Below are 16,772 nucleotides of genomic sequence, written 5' to 3'. Positions count from 1 at the left end.
ACAGATTATTCTAATCCAATGTGAATTCAAATGACAGGGTTACTGAAGATGATATGGTTACATTGGGTAGCCTTGTTTCAGGAGTGGTTGACAGAATAACATCTACCGCTGTAGTTGTTTATGTCAATGCAAGTGGTTTCTCAAGGGGTACAATATCTATGGAGCACTTGGCAGATCATCATGGTAAAATTCCCTTACACTTTGTTTGGATAGGAAGTGAAATTGAAAGGAGAGAATTGGAGATGAAAGAAATAGAAGAGATATAAATTGAAGTGATTTTGGAGTGAAATTTTATGTTGTTTGGATTGATGGAATTATAAAAGAATGATATAGAGTGATTTATTTTCCTTTGTTTGGTTACATGAGAAAAAAAGGAAAAGAGAAAAAAAAATAAAATAGGTTTAAATATGTTTTTAGTCCCTCAAATTTAAGATAAAATTGTTTTTGGTCCCTCAAATTTAAAATCATTATTTTTAGTCCTTGTAATTTTCAAAAATCTTATTTTAGTCCCTCAGATCACCAATAACATATCTGAAAGTAACAAATTAGGACGATATGCAATATCAATTGGATTTAATGTGATATTTTCACTAACAGGGATATCAATAGGTAGATTTTATGTAATAATATTTGATAAATTTTTTAACAAAATTTGAATATAAGGACTAAAATGAGATTTTTTTAAATTACAGGGACTAAACATCAATTTTAAATTTGAGGGACCAAAAAAAAATTTATCCTAAATTTGAGGGACTAAAAACATATTTAAGCCAATAAAATATTATGAAATTATGATTTTACCCATTTAATTAAATTCAATGTTAAATCAAATATTTTTAAATTTAAATATAATTTTAATTCAGCAATATGATGAGATGTACATTATAATTTTTTACACATTTGCTTAATTTTATATTTAATTAATTTTTTAAGTAGAAATATTTTAAATTAACTATTTAAAAAACTAATAATTTCAAACAATTATTTTGATCCGCTGCCTACCTGATAACAGCATTATGCTCATATTATATAAAAGAGATGACAATGATATATGAAATTAATATAAACTTAGCAATACATACAATACAACACTCCAAAATTTGATTTTGACTCAAAATCATGCCTGTGGAGCAAGGAAATGAAGTATTGTGGGATCCACAGATTTTTACTACATTCCCTTTCTAATTTCCTATCAAACAAACGATGGAAATATTCAATGTCCATTTTAAATCTCTAATTTCAAAATCACTCGCTTTTAAATCAACCAAAAAAAACAATTGGTTATTTTGTAAAGGCTTTCCTATTGCTGCATACTCTTAATGGAATTGCTAATTTTAGCTTCTTATTATGCAGGACAAGCTATTTTGATGAACTCACTATTGAAACCTGGATATAATTTTGATCAACTACTGGTTCTAGGTACATTCAAGATATTCAGCATGTTATTTGTACATGTAGTAGCTTATGTCATGACAAAGTAAATGCCTGGGCAAAGCTGTTAGGCATGAATTGTTATCAGTTGTGTGTCATTTTTTTTACCTTGTAGAGTTAGGTAAGCTACCCAGTTTTCCTCATGGTTGTATATGAGTTTGAATCCTCTTGTTCCTATCATAACATCTTTTGATTTGTCATTCATTGCTGGACAGATTTCCTATTATTCAGCTTTTTACTATCATTAAAATTATGCTTTTGGTACTATAGTTGTTCTTGACCTAAAGTATGAGAACAAATTAGAGGTCAATTTTTTACATCACAACGTCTTAAATATTCAGAATTTGATCACTTCAATTTCAACAGTTTTCAGTAACTTTGTGTCGTGTGTGAAACAGAAACTTCAACATATTTTTTATAGTGTTATTTCTTAGATATGAATGACTTTACTCTTTTTATTCTGTGTTTTGCTTTTCGGTGTCATTTATCAAATTGATAGCTTATATCATAAACTTGGTATTATTATTTTGTTTCATTTTGATCAATGTAGATGTTAAGGGAAACAATTTGATTCTGTCTGCCAAAAGTTCTCTTATCAAACATGCTCAGCAGATTCCTGCAGATATCAATCAGATACATCCTAACTCTGTTGTACATGTAAGAATCGACACGAAACATATAAACTGCTTCCAGCATTTTTTTTTTATAGTCACATAAGTTTTTAATTTATTATTATTAATCACAAACATGCTGTTGAGTTTTGCTTGTGCTGTATAAATTGTCTATGAAGCAGGGCTATATATGTAACTTAATTGAGTCTGGCTGCTTTGTTCGTTTCCTTGGTCATTTAACTGGTTTTGCTCCAAGAAATAAGGTATCTCAATTTAACAGCTCCCCCTTCCCTTTTTTCTCTTTTATGCATCTCACTTTATCTTAGGCATATGATATTCTGGCAATCTCATTCTCTTCTACAGGCTGCTGATGACCAGAAAACCAATATTTTGGAAGCTTATTACATTGGGCAATCAGTTCGCAGCAATGTATCCAATGTTAGTATATTTCAGGCTGTAAATATCAATTTTATGAAAGTTTAGTGCAGGGTAAAACAGTGTCATACCTTTTTCTTTTTTAATTTCTTCAGCTTAGTAGTGAAACTGGTAGAGTAACACTCTCTCTAAAGCAGACAGCATGTTCTTCAACTGATGCATCATTTATTCAGGACTACTTTCTGATGGATGAAAAGGTATTAAAATGTCATGTAAATATATTATTGACACAATCTTACATTTTATCATTCTACTTGTTAAATTATTTTATGCACTCTAACACTAATGCTGTTTTCAAATATGCCCAGGAAACATGTTATGGTCTTGTTGTCTTAATTTCTGCCTAGAGTGTTTTTATTTATTTTTTATTTTTATATTATATTTAGAATTAGATACCTAGAGTACTTTTGTTCATCTATATGTTCATTTGGCTCATTTATTTTGATTAGAAAAGGATCTAGGTGTCCACTTTGTTCTTCAACTATATTAGGGGATGAACTTGTGTAGTTTTACTATTTACTTCTTGTGGCATTTTTTTGAGGTGATATATTTAGCTCTTTTAATTAAATCAAATCTGCAGATTTCAATTTGTGCTTCCTTTTACATTAAATTTTGTTAAATACAAGATAGCCAATTTTCTTGCCCGAATGTGTTGACATTATCATTAATTCTTTCATTCTTGGATAGGTAAGTGGTCTCTGCCACCCCTGAATTTTGGCAATTTCTTGCTGAATACATGAAAATATTTTCTGGTTGGGAATTCTTTTTGACTTATCAAAGCAGCCAATGTAATGCTATATACTTGCGATAAAAAAAAACATTTTAATTTTCTCTATTTCTGTTTATTCCTTGTGTCATTTTTTTTGTCAGAAATTCCTTTAACATTATCTTCCTTTATTATTACTTCTAATCTCGTGTGCATCTTTGAATTAGATTGCTGAGTTGCAAAGCCTTGGTGCTGGTGCATCTGATTTAAAGTGGGTTGAAGGATTTAAAATTGGTACGGTTGCAAAAGGGAAAGTTGAGGATGTTAAGGATGTCGGTCTTGTTATAAGCTTTAGAAAGTACAATGATGTTTTTGGTTTTATTACCAATTATCAGTGTAAGTTCTCTCCTTTCCATATGTCATTAAACTATTAACTAATATGTTTGGGTGGTTCTTGCTTAAGTGCATGTACCAATTCTCATTGTGATATGATTCCTTAGTGGCTGGAGCTAGTTTGGAGGCTGGCTCTGTGGTAGAAGCATTGGTTCTTGATGTTGCAAAGGCAGAACGGCTCGTTGATTTGACTCTAAAACCAGAGTTCATTAATAAATCCAAAGAAAGTTCCATAAGTCATACGAACAAGAAGGTTGCGTATTTTTTCCTGCCAGTTGTTCCTTTTTCGTATCTTTACGCATATGAAATATATCGGACTTTGTCTTACATGTCAAAGAAAGAGCTTTGCAAATTTTTTCTTTCAAATTATATGCTGTCATGCTTTGGAACCATCTTTATGAATTCACTATTGGAAAATGGAAATTATCCTGTTCTATTATTTCTTTCTTCTCTCTAATAAACATTCCTTTTTAAATGAAGGTAAAAAAATTGTATTTTTTCCCTTTATTATTAAGGTTCTATACTGGGCATTCAATTTTGTCCTAAGAAGGGCAGCCTTGTGCACAAGGCTTCTTCCATCATTCATTCTTGACATAGTTTGACCAAATCAATGTGATACCTTGATTCCAGAAACGTCGAAGAGAGGCATCAAAGGACTTGGTATTGCATCAGACTGTGAATGCAGTGGTGGAAATAGTAAAAGAAAATTACTTGGCAAGTATTGATATTATTCTTCACCTTTAGCTATCTGCTAGTAAATCGTGGTCATGCATATTAGCATATTTTACTGAACTTATTCTCTACAAAGCAGGTTGTATCAATTCCAGAAAGTGATCACACTATAGGATATGCATCAGTGTCTGACTATAATACTCAAAGGTGTCCTCATAAACAATACCTAAATGGGCAGAGGTGAGCTTTTCACATTTATTTTAAACCATATTACTACACATTACATCATTACTCATTAGTTTGTGTCCAAGTAATATGGTGTCTATGATAATGTTGGATGGAAAAATGGGTAGATCAATATCCATTAGAGCCACTGTCTGAAGAATGACTGAGCAGCCAGGCCAGTGGCACCTGTGTGATTCCTAGACTTCAGTTCCTCTTTTAGTATATTGTAAAGTTGGTAATTGCTACTGCCTACTGGCTTATTATATTGGCCTTTTTGGAAAAGTTTGTGGTTGTATGCTCTTTCTCTTTGGTACAAGTAAATGTTCATTTATATTCTGTTTGTTTGTCTTCTGTATTTGTTACCATGTATTCTCTTGAGAGATTTCTTTGGATTTTTCTTTTTACTCGTAAATTATGACTAGTGATTTTTTTCCCTTATGTATTTTTGGATTCCTGTGTTGATCATATACTAATAATCATTCTTTACTCCTTAATTTTGTCTGCTTCTTCCTGTAAAGTTACAGTATTTGATCCAGTGCTTGATTGGGTTATTGCTAATATTGTGTTTGGAGGCCAAATATTTATGTGTAATATATGTCTAATGAGCTCATATCATAAAAAACTGATTTTATTTCCTGTAAACTGGAATACACTAGACATTTTTTTTATTGTATTTCAAAGGTTTTTGAACATGAGATGTATACTCTTTTCAAGTATTCCATTGCTAATAGATATATCATGCTTCTGAAAAATCCTTATACTCTTTTTTATTATTATCTTTTGAATTTTAAAAATGAGAATTGTTTTCATGAATAGAAGCTTCATTACATTTTTCTGGTTTTCCCACAACTCATTGCATTAAATCTTTTACTTTGGTCAGTGTTTTTGCAACTGTCATGGCTCTTCCAAGCCCTGAAACATCAGGGAAGTTGCTTTTACTTCTCAATGAGGTCAACGAGACATCTAGTTCTAAAAGAACCAAGAAGAAGTCTAGCTATAAAGTGGGAACTCTTGTTGAGGCAGAGGTATGTGGGTTATCTAGTTTGTTTAATATGTATCTATATGTGTGTTAATGGGTATGTGTCAGTAGCGTGTATTTATTTAAAGGTTTTCGCTGCATACTGCATGCAAGGTTACATGGAACTGTCATATGTTTTAATTATGTGTTTTGACATTGGTTATTTTTTTTACTGATAAAAGTATGCCATAATTCTAGAGCTTGTTTCTCAATGGTGCTCTTGCTATAGACGCTTTAAGAGAACCTCCTTTGCAAAGCTTCTTTGCACTATTGATAATTATTTCCTTTTTTGCTGCCTTTGCTCTTTCTAGTTGTACATTGACATTTCCCTCTTAAGACTAATACTATTTCTTATTCTGACAAATTAAAAATTTGTTTCATGAATTTTCTTTTTTATGACATTGTTGTCCAGATTACTGACATCAAAACACTTGAACTGAAAGTGAAGTTTGGATTTGGTCTACCTGGCAGGATTCACATAACAGAGGTAACTCTACTGTGTTTCTGATGTCAATATTTAAATTAGCATTTTAAGTTGGGAGTGTCAGATGTAAGCGGTCTTACCCTGAGCAGATATGCTGTTTTTTCAGCTGTAATTGTGACCAAGTTCACATAGCAGCAACCTTAACGTTGCAGTGCAGTGAGGCTTGCCCTCTTGTTGATGTTCTATCTATTTTAGTTTTAGTATTTATAGTTGAGTGCCTATCTATGGACAGGTACATAATGGAAATGTTTTGGAAAATCCATTCTCTAGCTACAAAATTGGGCAAACAGTGACTGCAAGGATTGTTGCAAAACCTAATGAAACAGATGGCAATAGGAAGTTATCACAGTGGGAGCTATCAGTCAGACCTGAAATGGTTACAGGTTAGTATGTCACTACTGAATGTAGCTATGTGTGGACTCATCTTTACCTCAGTGGTGATTGCAAGTTAGTCTGACAGTTACATCCTTGTTGAATTAATTTTACCTGACGTCCTTATATTATAACTAAGAAGAGAGAACCAGAGTAATCTATTTATAATGATAATGATTACAAATATAGTAAATAACTACTGCTATTTTGAAGAGAACTACTTCCACAGATACATTGAACTTAGCTAAACACAATGACTCAGCTACATAGAAAATTTAATAATCATTAAATGCTCCCATTTTCAGCAATAACCACATTAATATTGTTATCAGTTATATGGTCATTGGAGCAAGGACAAATATATTTCCATCCCCACCTATTTTATAATGAGTATAAAAAGAAAGGTTTAATATATCTGTAGGTCCCTGATTTTTTTCAAAATTTTTAATTATTTCCCTAAACTATTTTTTTTTAATTGAGTCCTTAAACTTACTTGAGATTTAGAATATGGAAAAATCAGTGAGTGTATCTAAATATGATGTATATTATATATATGTGTGTGTAAGTAGAGCTGGAAAAATGGGCTACCCGGTCCATAACAGGCTGACCCAAAGTGGGCAGCGGGCTACAATGAGCTTGGCCAAAAAGTCCTGATTGAGTGCCGACTACTAAATTGATGCCCAGGCCCAGCTTTATGCAGACTTTTCGGGCAGCCCTTTTTTTTCAATGTGAATATTTGGTGGTGGGATTTTCAATACATGACCATCAATATATAATAACACACACTAGGCAGCAGCAATAAATGCACGAAGTGTAAGTTTATAACTTCTATTTCATCATTCACAGGCTAAATATGTGAAATAATTTTTGTAAAATTTGAATTTAAAATATAAAACATTTGATGGTTTAGAGTTAGATCACTTTACCATATAAAGATGATAATTGAGAGTGAGAGTCGCAGGTTGCAACAAGCCTTGGTCTAGTTATGTGAAAGAAAAAACCACCGTGAAAGAAAAGTAGTGTTATGTGTATGAATGAATGAGTAGGTTAAAGATTTGAGTATTTGACCTAGTTATGTGATTTATTTTGGACCTTTAGACTTCTCACTCTTAGACTCCTGGTCTTTCTCTTTTAACTTTTAGCAATATGTAAAATATTAAATAAATTTTTTTAAAAGAAGTGGGAAGCCTGTGGCCCGACTAGGCTAGCCTGGCTTGAACCCAGTTATGACAAAGACTTTATTGGAACAGGTTAAAAAGGCATGCTTTGAATATGGGCTTGAAATTTAGAAACCTAACCTTATAATTTATCGGTTGGGTTCAGGCTAGCCTGACAAGCCCAACTCAGTTTGCCAACTCTATGTGTAAGAGAGGTCTGATGAAGTACAGTCAAACAAAAAGGCTATCGCCTATGACTCTTGACCCTTAAGCTAGAAACAGCAAAAAGCAGCTTTATAAAGTTGTACATCAGATAATAAACAACTATTTTAACAATCTTCTATAATTTCTGTCATTGGGTCTCTAGAGTTGGTAAAACCATCATGAATTGTTATTTTTCTAATGATTTTAAGCCACTATAAATTAATTTTAATGACCCAATTACAAAAACTGTAGAAGATCAAAGACCTAATTACAATTTTTTTTTAGTTTCGGTACCTAAAGAAAACATTTCAAGGATCTACTGAGGTATTAAACCTAAAAGAAACCCATGATTGAACTTTGTTTTGGTGCCCATTTATGTTTTTCCAGTCTGCCCTTGTTTTCCTGAGTTTGTTTTCTCATGAAAATAAGCATAATTTTTTAATACCATCTCAGTATCTACTTGTTAAATTTATGTCAACAGTTTGTATTTGTTAATTAATAAAATTATCATAATCTTCCTGCAACTTAATAATATATAATCTCAACTTCAATTCAGGTTCCAGTGATATAGGAGATGATGTACCTGAAAATCTTGAGTTTAAAGTTGGGCAATGTCTGGCTGGTTATGTATATAAAGTAGAACGTGAATGGGTATGGTTAACAATATCTCGAAATGTTAGGGCTCAGCTATATATTCTTGACAGTGCTATTGAACCCAATGAGCTTGAGGATTTCCAGAATCGATATCGTGTTGGACAACTTGTTTCTGGTCACGTTCTAAGTATGAACAATGAGAAGAAGCTATTGCGGTTGGTTCCACGCCCCTTTTCTAGTCTCCCTTGCAGAACTAGTGAAGAGCCACAAATTAATGTTGTGGATAAGGATTTAGCAGCATATGTTCATGAAGGAGATATTTTAGGTGGAAGGATTAGTAAAATACTTCCAGGTGTTGGTGGATTGCTTGTCCAAGTTGGTCCTCACACATATGGAAAAGTACATTTTACTGAACTTGCAGACACATTGGTGCCTGATCCGTTGTCTGAATATCAAGAAGGGCAGTTTGTCAAATGTGTAGTTCTTGAAATCAGCCACACTGTCAAGGGTACTATCCATGTTGATTTGTCATTGCGATCTTCTAATGTGATGCTTTCCCAGGATTCTGGAGATGTTCACAGCATTGTGTAAGTAATAGAACTGATACTTTGTGATGAATCTTTAAACATTCCTAGCCTGGGCCTATTTTTTTATTTATTATTTTATTATTTTTTTTATTGTACCACTATGCAGTTTCCATTTACTCAAATATTTAACCCTTTTAGTACTGTCTAGTCCATTTATTTGTTTCTAACATTTTAAGTAACTTGATATAACATTTATTTGAATTGAAAATTGCCTGAAAAATTACCAGTTTACAAGGGTACTATTACTGTAGTTTATCTGCTTGGGCCAACTTCCAATATCCATAATACCTCATTCATATTCTGCCAACTGATCAATCTGTTTCAAGTCTTCTGGCTGGACCTTTTAGCCTGTTGAAAACATTTTTGCATGCAATTTTTTCAGCAAATGGTCTCTTCTTTTCTTCTATTTTGTGAATTTCTTGCTTCATATATAGTATTTAAATAACTAATTTTAAATGTGGATATTAAACTGATTCTTTTTTGAGGTTTTGTTACAGCGAGTCCAAGTTATCTATTTTGAATTGAAATATCTAACTTATGCATTTCCAAAGGATTACATCTGTTTCCCTGTGTTTAAGATGTTGCATTCCATTTTTTAAATAAGCTCCACTATATCATAATAACATCAAGTGTTAATTCAACTTTTATTGCCGATTCTACTATTTTTTGTCATGCTGCATTAGAATTGGTTGTATTGGTTTAGGTATGTTGGTTTACTACCCCTGTTCACAGCATGGGTTGATGCCCTAGTTATGTTTTAACCTATACATTATACAGTCATTATAATAATAATAGTATGATTGACTGTAATACCTGATAATTACATCCGATTATATTGTGGATTGCTGATTTTTCAGGAATTCTAATGGCAAATGTGTGGAGAAGATTGAGGATCTTCATCCTGATATGATTGTAAAGGTATAGGGTTTTTTTGTCGTTTTCTTGTCATTATTCTTTTTCATCTAGTGTTTATGTTAGCTAATTAATGCTGAGTGTTTGCTTACCATTGGTATCTGGAATAGGTTTCTTTTTTCTTAGTCTTTTTTGTTGACATTATTCTTTTATATTTAGTAATTATGTTAGCTTATTTAATGCTAAGTGTTTGCTTCCCATTGGCATCTTGATTGACAGAGTTGAGTTGTCAATAAGTCACAGCATTCATCATTTATGTGGCAGGTTATGTTTTTAGAATCATTTTTTTTTAATTTTTCCGGTGAACTGGATGGCCAAAGCCCAAACACTAAAAACCTCTAGGAAACATTATAGCAGCCAACAGCTGAAAATGAATAAAATCAGGAGCAAGGTCAAAGACTCTACTACTGCTATGAAACAAAGGATCAAAACCATGGGGTTCACCTTCTGTAGCGAGATTATGGATGTCAGTAACCATGGGCTAGGTAGAATGAGCACGATCGCAACCATTTGAGTTGGTCATCAATTGTGCATAGTTTTTCTTTGGGTGGGGGGTTGTGGGGGGGGGGGGGGGAGGGTATTTTTAAAGCTAAGTGCTGTAATATACATAGGCTCTAGTTTTTTGCTCTCAAATTTCAGTTTTCTTTGTATTTCCTTCAGGAGCTCATCTGAACCCTTTCCTTGGTTTTGTACTATTCCTCTCTTTTATAGGAAAATACTGTTTTCTACTCATTTTATTTGTAAAGGAAAAATCTTTTACTATGGAATTTGTCATTTGTAATTGTAATGTTTGATTTTTGTTTTATACTACAGGGAAACTACCATCTTGTTTGCAACATTTTATTGTCAATTAATAATGCCATGATAGAATAAATTGTAGATTCAACTTTTTCAACAACCTAAATACTTTGCTTGAATTGATTATAATGTAACATGATTACAAGATAGTTATTCAGAGGTACTACTAGTCAAACTCTATACAAAAACAAATTTTATTTTACTGTTTTGAAGTCTTACTCATTTCATTCATTTTCCAACTGGCGATAACAACCCTGTCATGAGATATGAAGTGCATGTGTGCAATGTTGTTTTTACCTGTCGTAAGTTTTGGTCCTTCATGATTTGCTGTGCTGATAATTTGTTACTAACTTAAGCATATATTGTTGGCATATCTTTTTTTGAATCTTATGTATTTTTTTCTCTTAAGTATTGTATTTTGATCTTTTGGATTTATTTGAGTATGTCTTCTGTTGGATAGGGTTATATTAAGAATGTCACACCAAAAGGATGCTTTATTATGCTCTCACGAAAGATTGATGCTAAAATTCTTCTATCAAATCTATCCGATCAATATGTAGAAGTACCTGAGAAAGAATTTCCTATTGGAAGACTTGTAATTGGCAGGTAAGTAATCAACCTGCTGTTTCTGTTCACTTGCTTAACATGAGATAGATACGTCAAGAAATGTATAACAAAGCAAATAGCAGGGTTATATCTGTGGAGCCTCTTTCAAATCGTGTTGAAGTTACACTGAAGACATCAACAGTTCCCAAGAAACCCAAATCTGAGATCATTGATTTAAGTAAATTTCATGTTGGAGGTGTTATATCTGGAAGGATTAAGCGGGTTGAGTCATTTGGTTTATTCATTGCAATTGACAACACAGACATGGTATTTCTACAACCTTGCCAGCCATTTCTGGTCCATGTACTTGTACTAAAAATGAGAAAGTTTATAATTCTTCCATGCTTTTAGCTTTTTAAAATCATATGCAACATATAAAATAATTTATTTTTAATTTCATGGTTTTATCCATTTCATAACTTTGATGGCTCAAATGCTTACAATTTCATCCACCAAATGTATACTTGGTTGTGATAGTTTTATGTCAAATTATGATTTTTCATAAACCATGCTCTTAAGAAAGAGACAATGATCAACTTGGTTCTGTCAGCTCACATGATTATGCTCCTTCAATTTCCTAGGTTGGATTATGTCATATATCAGAAATTTCTGACGACCATATTGAGAACATTGAAGCAAACTATAGAGCTGGGGAGAGAGTAAATGCAAAAATATTAAAGGTAATTCAAATACAAAGCTTTGGATGTGTTGCTGGTTTCTATATTTTTTTCCAGGAGATTATATGTCTATTGGTTTTATTACGCATTGCAACTTCTAGCTATTAACTGTGACTGGTTGTATTATGATGTGTATCTTGTATAATTGGAAGTGCTTTGCATGTTGTTTCTGTAATATGTTATTGTATCTCCAGTCAGATAATTTCTATGATTCAGAAGGCTGCATGATGACAATGTTATGTTAGATATTCTAGCAGATAATTTAAAAACTAATGCAGAAAAAAATTGGAATCCAAAGGAAATATGGACAAGTTCCTATCATTTATAATGAATAAAAGTAGTTGTAATTTTGGTGAGGTATAACCAAAGTTGACAGATAACTAAAACTCTTTTCAAACATTAACTTATTCAGACTCTAATTCCATCTGAATTTTTTAAATTGTGTAAGATAACTCATGTCCTGATACATCCTTGTCTTGACTTTATTGTTGTCCTATGTCAGATAGGCTTCTTGTTTGATCAATGTGTATTACAGTACTAAGTTACTAATTACTTGCATTTCCAAAACATATATCATAAGGTGGATGAAGAAAGACAAAGAATTTCTTTGGGAATGAAGAATTCATATATGAGTGATAAAACTGTGCTTCAAATACCATCAGAGGAAGGATCAGATGAACCTGTTGCAGATGGAATGAAGTCTATAGATGTCGCGGATGAAATTAATCAATTCCCAATTCTTACACAAGCACGACAAAGGGCAGACATTCCACCACTTGATGTTGCCCTTGATGACTTTGATCAATTTGATGCAAATAATGCTAATAGTCAAGGTGAAAAGCATGCAAATGAAGAAGACACTATAAATGAAAAGCATAAGAGGCATGAAAAGAAGAAAGCAAAGGAGGAGAGGTCAATATAATGCTTATAGTTATTTGACATTTACTTTTTTATAAAATGCTATCTCTCGTTTTTTCTTCTCCTTTGTTTTTTAATCTCTAATATGTAGCATGTACACTGTATAGGGAAAAGCAAATAAGGGCTGCTGAGGAAAGATTACTGGAGGAGGATGTACCTAGAACTGCTGATGAGTTTGAAAAGCTGATTAGAAGCTCTCCTAATAGCAGTTTCATCTGGATAAAATACATGGATTTCATGATTTCTATGGCTGATGTCGAGAAAGCCCGCTCAATTGCTGAAAGGTACGTGTGAATAAGTAACTATGGTTGTTTTTGGATTTTTTTAACTCAATTTTAGTAATGTTGATTTGATTTTGTATAATCCCAAGTTATTTTTCTGGAGCCATAATAGAATCCTATTCTAAAGCAAATCTTGGGCAAAAAAAAGGGATCTGAACACTTTTGTTTGTTTATTTTTGATCAATTACTGGCTATTAGACATTGTACCTTCATCTATTGGCGGAACAGTGTTTCATATAAGCTTGTCATCTTATATGTTAAGCTTAAAAAATATCGAGTTTAGAATGTTTGGTTTCATAGATGTGTTTGGTTTGAGAATGTTTTGTTTTCATTTCCTATTTTCACAAATAATTACGTAAGTACCACATTGTTTTCACTTCATGATCTGGTTTTAATATTTATATACGAGTTGGTGAGAATTTTTTAATAGTATATGCAAATCTTTGCAAAATAGTAAATAAGTGAAAAAAATATGTTTGTAATTATTTTTGAAAATAAGATACAAAAACATAAGCCAGTTTTTTAAACCAGACAGGCCTTAATTATTTTGCACATCCTATGATATCAGCCTAAGCAGCTATCTCAACAGGTTTTATGGTACATCCTTCAAGTTACATTGTTTCATTAGTTACATAAACATTGAGGTTGCTGCATGGACATACCAAGATTTGTTATATATGAAAGGCCTCCTTCATATATTGGTCTGAATTATAGTTACAAAAGACAAAAAGTAGCACATGAATCAATTTTCTGTACTTTCTGAAGTATGAAGATTCATCACTCAAATAATATCTTCTAAGTATGTTCTTAGGTTGGTTAAATGATGCTCTCCATGTGTTTTCATTGTTAATTAAATATTAAAGTAGAGTGATTTGAGCCTAGATACATCTACTTGAAAAGGAGAATAATATTTTATTATTATTATTCATGATATTACATTTTCCTTATACCTATTTGTAACAATCTAATCTTCTAAAATAAGGAAATAAGGAAAAATATTCTGAAAAATATCCTAGAAGATTCTATAGATATTTTCTCTAATTAGGAAGATTTTTCCTCTAATTACAACACTCCCCCTCAAGTTGGTAAATGAATATCAATCATTCCCAACTTGCCTACAAGATCTTGAAATCTACCCTGAGGGAGCCCTTTTGTAAAAATATCTGCTATTTGAAGTTCTGTAGGAACATGAGTTGTAATCACAAAACCTCTGTCTAGATTATCTTTGATGAAATGTCTGTCAATCTCAATGTGTTTGGTCCTATCATGTTGTACTGGATTATGGGCAATGCTCATGGCAGACTTATTGTCACAGTAAAGTTGCACGGGGTTGTCCACCTTAACTTTAAGGTCATCCAAAATGATTTTCATCCAGAGTCCTTCACACATTCCTTGAGCAAGGGCTCGGAATTCAGCTTCTGCACTAGAACGAGATACTCTATCTTGCTTTTTGCTCCTCCACGTTACGAGACTATCTCCAAGAAACATACAATATCCAGAAGTAGATTTTCTGTCAGTAATAGAACCTGCATAGTCAGCATCAGTATATATTTTCATAGTCAATGTATCTTCTCTTTTGAACAATAACCCCTTTCCTGGACTTGACTTCAAGTACTGGAGAATTTTGTCAACTGCTTGCATGTGTCTCTCTCTTGGATCATGCATAAATTGGCTCACTACACTAACTGCATAAGCAATGTCAGGTCTTGTGTGTGATAGATAAATCAATTTTCCTACCAATCTCTGATATTGGGCCTTCTCTACAGGAGCACTTTCTTCACTTCCAATTCTGTGATTTTGTTCTATAGGAACTGTTGAGGTTCTACATCCCAGCTTCCCTGTTTCTTTGAGGAGATCAAGTACATATTTCCTTTGGGAGATGAAAATTCCATTTTTGGAATAAACAACCTCTATTCCAAGAAAATACTTGAGTTTTCCTAGGTCTTTCATTTCAAATTGGGCTGCCAATTTTTCTTTTAATGCCAATTTTTCTGTTTCATCATCTCCTGCAATAATCATATCATCCACATAGACAAGCAATAGAGTGAGTTTACCTGTAGAAGAGTGTTTTATGAATAGAGTATGATCTCCTTGGCTTTGTCTGTATCCCAAGGAAACCATTACTTTTGTAAATCTTCCAAACCATGCTCTAGGGGATTGCTTAAGACCATACAATGCTTTCTTTAGGAGGCATACCTTGTTTCTTTCATTTTTCTCTTCAAAACCTGGGGGAATCTCCATGTACACTTCCTCTTCTAGATTTCCATGAAGAAAGACATTCTTTACATCCAACTGGTGTAAGTCCCAACCAAAATGAGCAGCCAAAGCGAGAACAACTCGAACTGTATTCATCTTTGCCATTGGGGCAAAGGTCTCCTCATAGTCAATCCCATAAGTTTGGGTATAGCCTTTTGCCACCAATCTAGCTTTATATCTTTCTATTGTCCCATCTGCCTTATGTTTCACTGTGAATATCCATCTACACCCTACTGCCTTCTTGTCTCTTGGCTTATCAACAATCTCCCAAGTTGAATTTCTTTCTAATGCATTCATCTCTTCTTTCATGGCTTGAGTCCAATGTTCAAGTTTCATGGCTTCCTGGACAGAGGTAGGAATTTCTGTGGCATCAATGGCAGCAATAAAGCTTTTGTGCTTAACAGAGAGATTGTTAGTGCAAACATACTGAGAAATAGGATATTTAGCACATGATCTTCTTTCCTTTCTCAATGCAATGGGTAAGTCCTCAGTAATACTTACCTCCTCACTGTTATCTTCAGGGATCCTCACCTCCGGATTAGACAATTTTTCTTGCTCGAGAGTCGAAGTGGGTTGTTTTCTTCTTTCATATTTTTTGCCAAAAAATTTGTCTTCCTCTTCTTCCGCTTCTTCCTCATTATGGACCATGGTAGCTTCATTGCTTAGATCTTGGGCATCCTGCAAAGACAAATATGGTAATGACAAGAAGGAGAGCTCCTCCACTTCAAGTGCTTTCTCCCCCTGAAGTGGTGGACTGGCATAAAAGGATTGTGTTTCCTGAAAGGTGACATCCATGGTGATAAAGACGCGACGACTCTGAGGATGATAACATTTGTACCCTTTTTTATTAGAAGGATACCCAATAAAGACACATTTAAGAGCTTTGGGATCTAATTTACTACGATTAGGATGATGAGAGTGAACAAAAACAGTACATCCAAAGACTCGACTAGGTAGACTCGATATTAGAGGGCAAGAGGGAACAAAAGACAATAGAGACTCTATAGGACTAATGCCATTTAAGATACGGGTGGGTAACCTGTTGATGAGATATGTGGCAGTTAACACAGCTTCTCCCCAGTAATTTTTTGGAACAGACATTTGAAAAAGAAGAGCTCTAGTTACTTCTAGAAGATGACGATTCTTTCTTTCTGCAACCCCGTTTTGTTGAGGGGTGTTTACACATGTTAGTTCATGAAAAATACCATTATGAGACAAAAAATTAAGAAATTCATGATTCACATATTCAGTACCATTATCAGACCTGATTCTTTTGATATTTTTTCCAAATTGATTTTGGACTAGACGGAAAAAATTAACAAAGATTTGGAAAACTTCTGATTTATTTTTCATAAGGTATGTCCATGTGACACGGGTACAATCGTCAATAAAGGTAACAAACCATCTAGCTCCGGAAATAGATTCTATGACAGGT

The 16,772-nt window shown here is 33.1% G+C and overlaps 1 protein-coding gene across 1 annotated transcript in view; it reads left to right on the top strand.

The window, feature by feature from the left end:
• Window positions 1-16,772, top strand: part of LOC109813925 (RIBOSOMAL RNA PROCESSING 5) — a 29,366-nt gene that overhangs the window by 9,510 nt on the left and 3,084 nt on the right. Inside the window, exons 16-35 of the mRNA XM_020378229.3 lie at window positions 38-183; window positions 1,354-1,419; window positions 1,982-2,088; window positions 2,225-2,305; window positions 2,406-2,480; window positions 2,573-2,674; window positions 3,411-3,579; window positions 3,684-3,829; window positions 4,207-4,290; window positions 4,388-4,488; window positions 5,354-5,498; window positions 5,904-5,978; window positions 6,208-6,358; window positions 8,265-8,889; window positions 9,747-9,807; window positions 11,060-11,205; window positions 11,289-11,472; window positions 11,787-11,885; window positions 12,463-12,794; window positions 12,908-13,084. Coding sequence (XP_020233818.1) covers window positions 38-183; window positions 1,354-1,419; window positions 1,982-2,088; window positions 2,225-2,305; window positions 2,406-2,480; window positions 2,573-2,674; window positions 3,411-3,579; window positions 3,684-3,829; window positions 4,207-4,290; window positions 4,388-4,488; window positions 5,354-5,498; window positions 5,904-5,978; window positions 6,208-6,358; window positions 8,265-8,889; window positions 9,747-9,807; window positions 11,060-11,205; window positions 11,289-11,472; window positions 11,787-11,885; window positions 12,463-12,794; window positions 12,908-13,084 — 3,072 coding nt within the window. The remainder of the gene's footprint in view (window positions 1-37; window positions 184-1,353; window positions 1,420-1,981; window positions 2,089-2,224; window positions 2,306-2,405; window positions 2,481-2,572; window positions 2,675-3,410; window positions 3,580-3,683; window positions 3,830-4,206; window positions 4,291-4,387; window positions 4,489-5,353; window positions 5,499-5,903; window positions 5,979-6,207; window positions 6,359-8,264; window positions 8,890-9,746; window positions 9,808-11,059; window positions 11,206-11,288; window positions 11,473-11,786; window positions 11,886-12,462; window positions 12,795-12,907; window positions 13,085-16,772) is intronic.

Source organism: Cajanus cajan, chromosome 7 (genome assembly GCF_000230855.2).
Source record: "Cajanus cajan strain Asha chromosome 7, NIPB_CcT2T_4, whole genome shotgun sequence".
Classification (NCBI taxonomy): domain Eukaryota; kingdom Viridiplantae; phylum Streptophyta; class Magnoliopsida; order Fabales; family Fabaceae; genus Cajanus; species Cajanus cajan.
Note: the sequence above shows the minus strand (reverse complement) of the source record. Positions and strands in the feature narration are given on the sequence as shown.